The 12,406-nt window shown below is 41.7% G+C and overlaps 1 protein-coding gene across 7 annotated transcripts in view; it reads left to right on the forward strand.

The window, feature by feature from the left end:
* Positions 1-12,406, forward strand: part of nkd2 (NKD inhibitor of WNT signaling pathway 2) — a 154,062-nt gene that overhangs the window by 125,594 nt on the left and 16,062 nt on the right. For all 7 annotated transcript variants that reach the window (XM_033016681.1, XM_033016646.1, XM_033016670.1 and 4 more), the window contains exon 5: positions 12,057-12,184. In XM_033016681.1, coding sequence (XP_032872572.1) covers positions 12,057-12,184 — 128 coding nt within the window. The remainder of the gene's footprint in view (positions 1-12,056; positions 12,185-12,406) is intronic.

Below are 12,406 nucleotides of genomic sequence, written 5' to 3' on the forward strand. Positions count from 1 at the left end.
CTTGAGTTTATTCATTCACCGAACCCGTGGATAAATAAATTAAGTTTTGTTTTTAAATGAAGAGCTGGGATCCATTCATGTTTTCTGCATCCCAAATACTTCATCAAAGCAACAGGCAGATGGAATATAATGTAACAAAGTGTGGAGTCATGCATTTTGGTAGTAAGAATAAAGACATAGACTTTATTTGGCGATGTTGGGGAAGTCCAGAACAAGGGGTCGACGCACCCGGAGAAAACCCATGGGGCCACAGGGAGCTCGTACAAACTCCATACAGACAGCACCCGTAGTCAGGATCGAACCCAGGTCTCTGGCGTTATAAGGCAGCAACTCTACTGCTACACTACAGTGCCACCCCTTCTGCTGCTGTCAAGAAAATTACAATTAATATTGCATCTAAGATTATTTCCTTTTAAATAGAAACATATTTGGATTACTAAATTAATTTCAGGTTCACATTTAGATGGAATCCTCAAATTTAATGATGAATGAATAAAATATTGTTATGTTTTCTTTTCACAAAGTGCCATCACCAAACATGGCAATTACTCCAGCTACCATATTGCCAAGCAAAACTGAAGTGACAAGATTAACAAAAATTATCTTGGGTCCTGTCCCTAGTCTGAACTGAACATCCCCAGCCGATGGCCACCAGATCAACTCAGCTCTGATGGGTACTCCAATCCGCTATCGGGCCACGTGGTTGACATGTGGACAGTGGGAATATTGGACGAGCTCTACACCTCCTCCAATTCCACAATCCTGAGAGATCCATGCTCATCCATTTTTTTACCTCTGGCCTGACACCAATTCTCTTTGCTCAAGCGTACCTTGGGTCTCGAGTGATGGAAGTCTTTCATTAACTTCTCTTCCTCCTTTGTCCTTCAACAAGGTCTATAAAACTTGCCTGTGCTAATGTACCCCATTGTTGGCATCACGCTTTCCCCACTTACAGAATCATGGAAAGCTTTAGGACCTTTTAATAATAAAAAGGAATTCACAAATGCATGATATAAAAGATATTAAACACTCTTGACTCTTGCCATTTATGGCACATGGTTACTCTTTAATAGGGCTGCTGCTTTTCTTATGTTTCAGCAGCGAGTGATTCATAGAAACATAGAAAATAGGTCCAGGAGTAGGCTATTTGGCCCTTCGAGCCAGCCATTCATTCTTTTTTTAAATTTATTATTTATTTATTAGAAGTAGACATATTATAAAATGTAGTTACATATTATAGTAAAAAAACTTTTCATATACATCAGTCATACATTATTAAAATTTTCCATTATCAATTACTTCTGCTTCTAGTGTTTTTATTTTTTATAGAAAGAGGGAAAATGAGAGGGTAGAAAGTTACAAATAAAAAAGAAAGGAAAAAAAACACAACAGAAAAACAAGGGAGGTGGAATGGGTTACCTGTAATACGTCAATGGAGATAGGTTCGTAGGTTATAAAGTATAGCTTTTCATCTGTTCCTGAGTTCAAGTTTCAGTTGGGTCCTCGTGCTGTGCCAATCTATCCCTTCAGATAGTTAATGAATGGAGCCCAAATTTTATGGAAAAGATCTTGTTTGTCCATTAAGACAAGTCTAATTCTTTCTAAGTATAGGGTCTCCGACATTTCCGTAATCCACATTTTAATTGTGGGGGTTGTAGGGCCTTTCCAAAATTTTAATATTAATTTTTTTCCGGTTATTATACTGTAGTTGAGGAAATTTCTTTGGTTTGTTGTGAGTGTTAAGCTTTGTTCTGATATTCCAAGTATTATTAATTTTGTGTCTGGGTCCAGTTTTGTATTAATAACTTCTGAAGTTATTTCAAAAATATCAGTCCAGAAATGTTTAAGTTTTATACAGTTTGCAAACGTATGTGTTAAATTAGCCTCTAGATGTAGACATTTATCACAAATAGGAGAGATTTGTGGGAAGATTCTATTTAGTTTTATTTTAGAGTAGTGTAGTCTATGTAAGACCTTGAATTGTATTAAAGTATGTCTGGCATTTAATGAACATTGATGTATTTGTTGTAAACTTTCGTCCCACATATCTTTCGTGATAGGGTGACCTATTTCATTTTCCCATTTGTATCTATATGGTTCGGTCGGTGGTACCTCGTTGTTTAGTAGGGTGTTATAAATATAAGCTATTAGTTTTTCAGTATTAGGATGCTTGTTCAAACATTCATCAAGAATTTCTGATTCCCTATTCCTGTAGACTTGTGTATTAGATTTAACATAATCTCCAGATCAGCCATTCATTCAATATGATCATGGCTGATCATCCAAAATCAGTACACCGTTTCTGCTTTTTCCCCATATCCCTTGATTTCGTCAGCCCTCGGAACTAAATCTAACTCTCTTGAAAGCATCCATTGAATAGGCCTCCACTGCCTTTCTGTGGCAGAGAATTCCACAGATTTACAACTCTCTGGGTGAAAAAAAAATTCTCATCTCATGAGGAAAGTAAAGTTCAGGTTCAGAAAAGTACAAGAGTAAATCTGCTTCTTCCTTGAAAAGACCCAAAGGACTCTCATTGTGTCAGATTTAATTTACTTTAATGATCCCTTGATATCATTTACACAATTACATTGGGAAGAAATGCACGTTTTTGTGTAATTCCAATGGAAATGGCTTCAATGGGTTTTTTTGGCTGCAGTTTCTGGCTCATAGAGATAGGAAGTGAAGCCAGATCCTGCAGGCATGCCATGGGTATGCAAACATTGCCTTTCCTCCTGTTGCCCTTGGCTGCAAATATCCAAATATCTCCATGGATCTGGTCAGGAATGTTTGCTTTTTATTGATCCACAGACAATGATAACTATGAGTCTTTAATAACTATTAGCAGATTAAGAAATACAATAGCCCATAGCAATGGATTTCAAATGTTTAACTGCGTGTCGATCTATAGGCAACTTTAAGGGGACACATATTCGGGTTCAGTTTTCCTAAATGAAAGATGTGCAAGATACTGAAAGCTGTAAGAGTGAAATAATTACCAACAGAATGTCCAGTCAGTGATACGTTACAAGCATCTTCATCTTGGAATGGTTCTAGTATTATTTAAAATGTGTTTTATTTTATTAAATACACAGCTACTGTATTGGGGTATCCATATGAGCAAACCTTTGCAGGACCAGGGGTTTGTTAAAAGCTGTTTTCAGTCAGGATGCCATGTTGGCAGTTAAACTGTAGCTCGTTCTCCGAGATCTGAACTTAGTGGGCAACATTGTGGCACAGCTAGCAGAGCTGCTGCCTGGCATCCCCAGTCACCCTGGCTTCAATCTGCACTTTCAAAGCTGACATTGTGAAGTTTGCATGTTCTGCCATGAACCATGTAGGTTTCCTCTAGGTGCTCCTGTTTCCTCTGGCGTCCCAAAGTCTTGTGAACTGGTAGATAGATTGGATGCTGTAAGTTGTCCTAAATATGTGGATGAGTGGTAGGATCTGGAGGGAGTTGATGGCAATGTGGAAAGAATAAAGTGGGATTCAGTGCTGGATGACTGCAGATAGATGCTTCATCATCAGCAAGAATCGATGGAATGAGTGGTCTGTTTTTGTTACATTTGACTTTGATTCTATGATGATCATTGTTCATAAGGAGCCTGAAGACTGCAACGACCAGGTTCAGGAATAGCTACTTCCCCACAGTCACCAGGCTATTAAACTTGACTCGGACAAAACTCTGAACATTAATAACCCATTATCTGTTATTTGCATTTATCAGTTTATTTATTCATGTGTGTATATATTTATATAATGGTATATGGACACACTGACCTGTTTTGTAGTAAATGCCTACTATGTTCTGTTGTGCTGAAGCAAAGCAAGAATTTCATTGTCCTATCAGGGACATGACAATAAACTCACTTGAACTTGAACTGTTCGTGTTTAGCACTGCTATCTGAACCAGAAATCATTTACATAGAACGTAGAATAGTACAGACACAAAATGCTGTAGTAACTCAACAGGTCAAGCAGCATCTCTGGGGAAAAGGAATAGGTGACGTTTCAGGTCGAGATCCTTCTTGTTACTCCAACACTCTGAAACATCACCTATCCATGTTCTCCAGAGATGCTGCCTTTTGTGCCTGGCTTCAGCATAAACCAGCATCGGAAGTGGCGGCGCTGTGATACAGCTGCGGCTCGCCTGCAGTCTGTCTGTTTTTACTTTTTGTGTTGTTTTTTTTTGTCTAGTTTAGTAATTTTTTTGGTTATTAGGTGGTGTTATGTGTGTGGGGGGAGGGTGAAACAGAGCTTTCTGTCTCTCCCTTCGGGGGAATGCGACTTTTTTTGTCGTATCCCCCTTCTCTTCCCCCGTCTGCGCTGAGGCCTAATGGCGGAGCTGGCGGCCTCCAACCTGCGACCGACCTCGAGGGTCCGGAGGTAGAGCCAGCCAGGCCTCACCAACGCGAGGCTGGCCGTCTTCGAGCTGTGGCGACGTCCGGGTAGCGGCACGACTCGGCGCTCCGGTGAGGGCGGACGGCGTGGGGCTGAGACACTCCTGTGTGAGCGGCACGGTTACCGGCTGGAAGGCGCTCCCGTGTGAGCGGCCTGGGTCCCGGCTGGAAGGCGCTCCCGTGTGAGCAGCCCGGTGCGGGGCTGAGCCGCTGCCGTGTGGGTGGCCTGGCTATCGGCTGGAAGGCGCTCCGGTGAGGGCGGACCGGCTCCCGGCTGGAAGGTGCTCCCGTGGGGGCAGCCCGGTGCGGGGCTGAGACGCTGCCTTGTGGGCGGCCCGGTGCGGGGCGGAGACGGTGCTCTGGCGGCTGAGGCGGCGTTCTGGCGGCGGTGACCTGGATCCGGGGCTCGGCCGCTGGCCAGTGGAGGACAATGTCGGGAGCTCGCAGGTCACAGGCTGGTGCCTGTTTTCCGGAGCACCCGTTGCAACAGCTGCGGGCAGCTTCGACCACCCCTGGGCCGCGGAGCTTGAACCGCGGGACTGATACCATCGCCCGGTGGGGTATCGCCTCGGCGCAGAGGGAGAAGAGGAGGGAAGAGACAGTAACTCTAAGACTTTTGCCTCCATCACAGTGAGGAGGTGTTTGGTGAACTCACTGTGGTGGATGTTAATTTGTGTTTATTGTGTGTTGTTATTATTACATGTATGGCTGCAGGCAACAACATTTCGTTCAGACCGAAAGGTCTGAATGACAAATAAAGGATTCAATTCAATTCAATTCATCTGCAGTTCCCTCTCACGTATAGAACAGCGTAGGAACAGGTCCTTTGGTCCACAATGTCTGTGCTGGACACAATGCCAAGGTAAGCGGATTTCATGTGCCCGCACATGTGCATATCTTAATCACTGTGAGCACTTCAATCAAAATAGTTTCAAGGAAGATAAATTAAGACGGCTCCAGAAATTCCAGGAATTTCCAGAATTTTCTAAATTTCCCACAATATTTTTGTTCTTGGAATTGTTCCCCATCAAACAAAGTTTCCTTTACTTTTGGCCCTCTCTGTCCCCTGGCCTGTTCCAAATCCCAGTTGGACTATTGCTTAAAAGTCTTCCTGCACAGCGTGTTCCTCCCCAGCTGAAGGAATTCCTGACCAATATTTAGCATCTCCGCTGACATCATTTCAAAACAGTTAATCTGACCCCTTATCTTGTTTTTGCAATCTTGCTACGTGCAAATTGGCTGCTGCTCTTCCAACATGACTGCTCTTCCTACGTACATCTCTATCATCACTGTCTCCATTGAACTGCACGTCAATGTTTGGAGACTTGCACTTCAAAAACATTGAAGGCACTGCATGGCCATGCTGGTTATTCCCTGTACCTCACGTTTCCGCTGAAGTACACAAGATATAGAAAGTGCAGGAGTAGGCCATTCGGCCCTTCGAGCCAGCACCGCCATTCAATATGATCATGGCTGATCATCCAGAATCAGTACCCCATACCCGCTTTCTCTCCACATTCCTTGATTCCCTTAGCCCTAAGAACTAAACCTAACTCTCTCTTGAATGCATCCAATAAATTGGCATCCACTGCCTTCGGTGGCAGAGAATTCCACAGATTCACAACTCTCTGAGTGTAAAAGCTTTTCCTCATCTCAGTCCTAAATGGCCAACCCCTTATTCTTAAACGGTGAACCCTGGCTCTGGACTCCCCCAACATCAGGAACATTTTTCCTGCATCTAGCGTGTCCAATCCCTTAAACCTGTTATGTCTTTCTATAAGATTCCCTTTCATCCTTCTAAATTCCAGTGAATATAAGACAGAAGTTGAACATCTTTGATGGGACTTTGGTTTAATCATCACTAGCCAGATTTGGTTGGACTATTTTAAGCATTATGGTATCTTGCTCTCCATTACTAAAGCTGAGTGCCAATTGAAGGTTTTCTTGGAATAGAAGGATTACCCTGGTCTCTCTCTGCTCTATAGACTTTTAAACCCGTCCTGCAAAGAGTTATCAAAAAGATAGATGACTTTTGCCTCTGCTGCTTATGAACTACACCGAGTCTCACTTTGTTCCTACCCCTCGTGTTGATAGCCTCTTACAGGATTTTTATCCTGCTCGCTCCAATCTCATCTAGTCCATGAGTCATCTCACTAGGTAATGCCCAATAAAATTCTATACCAACCAACTTATTTTTCTGAGCCCAGTGCTAGCTAACTTTGCTAACCTTTCCCACTCCTGCATTGACAACCCATTGTTGACACTAACCCTCTCATCAATCGCATAAGACTCATTGTTCCTTCAAAGTATTCTCTCACATCCAACCTCCCTTTCACACCCAGAGTCCTTGAGTATGCTGATATCTCCCAATCCAATCTCGCCATTTTCCCAATACGATGTTTGAATTTTAATTCTGAAACGATAATCCTAATTTAAGAAGTGTGACATTCTGATGCAGTTTTGACAGTGTTAACTATTCCTAGTACATCATGATCTAATGATAACGTTTGCCACCCCATCTTTCTCCTTGCTTGTCCTTTATCATCCATCTGCATGGTCCTCTACTGACATTACCCTAGTGCTCAACTGATGCTGCTGCCCCAGTTTGACAGTGCAATGATTTAAAAATTAATATCCGTGGATTCCCATCTTATTAATTGTACTGCAAGCAAAAACGTAGCTGCAACAGGTTGTTCTCGTGCACTTTAACTTTGACAGCAAGTCCCTGTTTCAGCTCGTCTGCTGTTTGAACCTTTGTTACCTTTAGGCTTGATTATTCCAGTGCTTCTCCAGGCAACTTCCATCATCTACCATATATCTCCTTATCACACCTGTGGTGCCAAACTGCACCTCTTTCCTCTTCACCAACCTAAGACCTTTTAAAAACCTAATTTACTAAGATGGCACCAGAGTGTTCAAAGTTCAAAGTAAACTTTATTGTCAATTCAAATAATGCAACAAGTAGTTACACAGAGGATTGAAATTGCGTTTCCCCATACTCCAAATGTGCAAGTAATATTTATAACACAGACAGACAATATACCAATAAAGATAGACAATGGACATATACATTATTTAAAATATTCACAGTGTGCCAGAGTGTAGTAAAATGTTGAGCTATGTTATTAAGGTGCAATAATAAAAGGTGCAATATAGAAAAGTGCAAATAGCATACTGCAGACATTGAGTTAAAATTAATTTGACAGTCAGTTGGTCTTTGTTTGTGTAATGTTCATGGAATTTTCTTGAGTGTGTTGAGTAGTCTGATGGCCTGAGGGAAAAAGCTGTTTTTGAATCTGGTGGTTTTGCTCCGCATGCTGCAGTAGCACTTGCCGGATGGTAGGAGGGTGAACAGTTTGTGTGCTGGGTGGGTGGTGTCTTTGATGATATTGGTTGCTCTCTTGCGACAGCGAGATGGGTATAAGTCCTGGATTGCTGGTTGGGGTGATCTAATGATCTTCTCCGCTGTCCTCACCACTCTCTGTAGGGCCTTCTGGTCAGCAGCAGAGCAACTGCCATTCCAGACTGAGAGACTGCTGGTAAGAATGCTCTCAATGGCACCCCTGTGGAGAGTGGTGACTCTTTGTAAGTTTTTCCCAGAGAAAGATCTACTATCATCCGTTACAATTGCTCTGCTCTTTGTAGTCTTTTTTTACCTGTAATTATATATAACACTGAAAACTATATTCTGCACACTATCTTCCCCTTTGCTCTATTTATTGTATTTGAGATTAACTTGATTGTATTCATGTATAGTGTTATCTGAATTTGTTTGGATAGCCTCATAAAACTCAACTGTTTACAGTCAGGATTATATTATCTGTCCTGAAATCCACTTTTCTAACTCTCAAAACATTCACTAAGGAGAAGGTGCTTGGGAAGTTAAAAGGTCTAAGGGTGGATAAGTCACCTGGGCCAGATGGACAGCACGCCATGGTTCTGAAAGAGGTAGCTTTAGAGATTGTGGAAGTATTAAAGGTGATCTTTCAATAATTACTAGTCAGGTGTGATCCAAGAGGAGGTTTACGAGAATGATCCTAGGGATGATAGGGTTAACGTATGATGAGTGTTTCATGGATCTGGGCCTGTACTCGCTGAAATTCAGAAAGATGAGGGGGGACCTCATTGAAACTTACCAAATAGTGAAAGGCCAGCATATAGTGGATGTGGAGAGGAAGTTTCCAATAGTGAGAGAGTCTAGGACCAGAGGGCACAGCCTCAGAATAAAATGATGGACCTTTAGTGAGGAAATGAGGAGGGATTTTATTTAGTCAATGGTGGTAAATCTGTAGAATTCATTGCCACTGATGGCTGTGGAGGCCATTTGGGTATTTTTAAGCTGGAGTTGATTAGTGAGGGTGTCTCGGGTTATGGGGAGATGGCAAGAGAATGGGGTTGAGAGGGAAAGACAGATTAGCCATGATTGAATGGTGGAGTAAATTTGATGGGACGAATGGCCCAATTATGCTCCTGTGGTTTATGAACTTACGATGTCAAAATCTTACTTCATTAGCGGTGCTAATTAAAGTGTAAATTGTAGCTGTTGCAATGTGCTTTGATGTATGCTGAGAATGTAAAATGTACAATGCTTGTTCCAAACTTTTAGTAGATGAAGGTATGCAGTATTTGCTCAGAAACTGTAGGAATTTAACTTTTGTTATTGGTTACGAGCTTTGGCGAGCTGTCTGCAGGCCAAGATAATTACCGTGAATGATACACTGAGGAAATAGAGTTGCCTTTGACCCAAATATTGTACTGCTTATGTGATTTCACATTGGGACTGTAAGAACTTTAACAGTCTGGAACAGGAAAAGGCCATTTGGCCCAGTGAGTTACACATCTTGATCCCCTGCCATGCATTCCACTGTTCTTTTTAATAGCTGTGTCTGTTGTTTGCATGGGAGCAGTGTTCCCACTTTTTCAGAAATTTGTGAATTGGATAAAAGGAAGACAAATTGCCTGTGTAGACAAAGCCAGAAGCTCCAGTACCAGAACATGAACCAACCAATTCTTGGGTGAATTCTAACTCTTCTGCATTGCCTTAAATGTCACCTAATTATTCAATTCGGGACCTGTATCTCTGCATAGGTCATCACCTTATTAACTCCCCTACATTTTAGAAACATATAAAATAGGTGCAGGAGTAGGCCATTCGGCCCTTCGAGCCTGCACCGCCATTCGATATGATCATGGCTGATCATCCAACTCAGTATCCCATCCCTGCCTTCTCTCCATACCCCCTGATCCCTTTAGCCACAAGGGTCACATCTAACTCCGTCTTAAATATAGCCAATGAACTGGCCTCAACTACCTTCTGTGGCAGAGAATTCCGCAGATTCACCACTCTCTGTGTAAAAAATGATTTTCTCATCTCGGACCTAAAAGGCTTCCCTCTTATCCTTAAACTGTGACCCCTAGTTCTGGACTTCCCCAACATTGGGAATAATCTTCCTGCATCTAGCCTGTCCAACCCCTTAAGAATTTTGTAAGTTTCTATAAGATACCCCCTCAATCTTCTAAATTCTAGCGAGTACAAGCTGAGTCTATCCAGTCTTTCTTCATATGAAAGTCCTGCCATCCCAGGAATCAGTCTGGTTCCCTGCCTGGAAATGCTTTGATTGTGGATTTGCCATTCTTGTGCTTAGATTTGTTTCCCTCCATCCAGTCATATTTTCCTTCAAAAATAACCTCTTCTCTGATGGCCTATTGAGGATTCTAACCCGAGCTCACCATTGGGACCGAGCCTGTCTGAAGAAGGGCCCCAACCAGAAACATTTCGGCTTGCACTATTATGGTCCCATTACCTATTGGAACTCAATTCCATAGTGGAATTCAATGCCACAGGAGGCTGTGGAGGCCAAGTCAATGGATATTTTTAAGGCAGAGATTGATAGGTTCTTCATTAGTACAGGAGTTAGGAGTTATGGGGAGAAGGCAAGAGAATGGAGTCAGGAGGGAGAGATTGATCAGTCATGATTGAATGGCGGAGCAGACTTGATGGACTGAATGGCCTAATTCTGCTCCTATCACCTATGAACTTATGAACGTAGTATTACTGATTATATGTTTAAGAAGGAACTGCAGATGCTGGAAAATCGAAGGTACACAAAAATGCTGGAGAAACTCAACGGGTGCAGCAGCATCTATGGAGCGAAGGAAATAGGCAACGTTTCGGGTTTCGGCCCAAAACATTGCCTATTTCCTTTGCTCCATAGATGCTGCTGCACCCGCTGTAATACTGATAATGTGTTGTATTATTTATTACTGAATATCTATTTGTTGTGTAGTGTTAATATGCTTATAACAAGTAAGAATTTAATTGGTACTTGCAACAATTAATTACTCTTGACCCTTGACCATAACCGAGCTAAGTTTGATGCATACTATAACTTGGAGTGTTGTTCTTGTTTTGTGTTATTTAATCTACAAATAAATACAACCAAAAGTATTAGCCAGTACGTATAGGTCTAGAACCAAGTTTCTTATCTGTCTTCTGAGACGGCAAAATATAACAATATCTTTTGCCTTCCGATCAATGATTTATCTTGACACAGGATAAATAGGGGGTTAGAAATTGTTGTTTGGGTATCTCTGGAAACCAAATAATCATCATTGGAGTACAAAATAAAGTGAGAAACTCTAATTGTGGGGTAAATGTGGCTGAATCTCCAAGGTAAAATGGATTGATAGTGTTTAACTATATAAATTGTGTTTAAACACAGTTCAGTTTAGTTTATTGTCACATGTACCGAGGTATAGTGAAAAGCTTTTTGTTGTAATCTAATCAGTCGGCAGGAAGACAATGCATGATTACAATCGATCAATTGACAGTGTATAGATACATGACAAAGGAAGAAAGTAAGAACTTGCACCCCTTAAGTAAGTACATGCCTCAAATAGACATGCATGGCATCAAACTTCCAATGAAGTGCTGCACTATTTGAGGTGTCCTTTTGTTTTGCAAGATACTCCAAGGCCCTTTTATTGTCAGATGGATATGAAATATACCATGGTACTGTTCAAAGAAGAGTATATAGGACATAGCCTATTCCTGTACTGTTCTATATCCACGCCACACATGATGCCAAGACCAACTCTTATCTGCCTCCACTTAATCAATATCTCTCCATTCCCTGCATATCCATGTCCAAAAGTCTCTTAATCGCCACTATTATATCTGCTCCACCACCACCCACTGCAGCAAATCCCAGGAACCCACCACCCACTCTATACTCGAGTCTTTAACAACATCACGATGAATATTTAGGACAGGTTTGGAGTGTTATCGACCAAGCACAGGCAAGTGGGACTTGGGTAGCTGGGACATTGTTGGCCAGTATGGGCGAGTTGTGACGAGGGGCCTGTTTCCACACTGTATTAATCTATCTATGGCTCTGTCCCTCAACCAGCAATTTAAAATGGATCATTTTCTATTAACTGTGAGGATATTTTCCATGCATATTGGCTGCAATATTTAATGTATTAACATTATGGTAACCAAACCCATTTCATTAGTTATAAAGTACATTGTGTGCCCTGAGATTCAAAGAGTGCTATATTAATGCAAGTCATTTTTCAACAATGCTGCAAATTGGTAAAGTGACATTGTTTGCTCATGTTTATAATGACCAATTTTTCTTCCCCTCCTTCCTTCTCCAGTGGTGCTTCCCCCAGAAAAGATAGAACCAGGCAATGGAATTACGTCAACTTTCACTCAAGAAGATGGAGAAAAGTGTCCCAGTAAAGAGACCAGTAAAGGGACAAGCAAGAAGAGGCTGAACTTTGATGTGAGTTTTGAAACCAAGATGTGTGTCAAGTGGTTATGGGGCATATTCTGTTGGCCTGAAAACACTGAGAACATTGTTGTTTTTTATCCTTCAGCAAAATAATGATGTTACAAATGTTCCTGTGTCAGTTGCAAGGTGTTTATTTATTGAAGATGGCAAAGGGTGGGTACTTCTACAATAGTAGTAGTTACGCTGACTATGTGCAGAGTAATGAGAAATGCA

This window comes from Amblyraja radiata, chromosome 2 (genome assembly GCF_010909765.2).
Source record: "Amblyraja radiata isolate CabotCenter1 chromosome 2, sAmbRad1.1.pri, whole genome shotgun sequence".
Classification (NCBI taxonomy): domain Eukaryota; kingdom Metazoa; phylum Chordata; class Chondrichthyes; order Rajiformes; family Rajidae; genus Amblyraja; species Amblyraja radiata.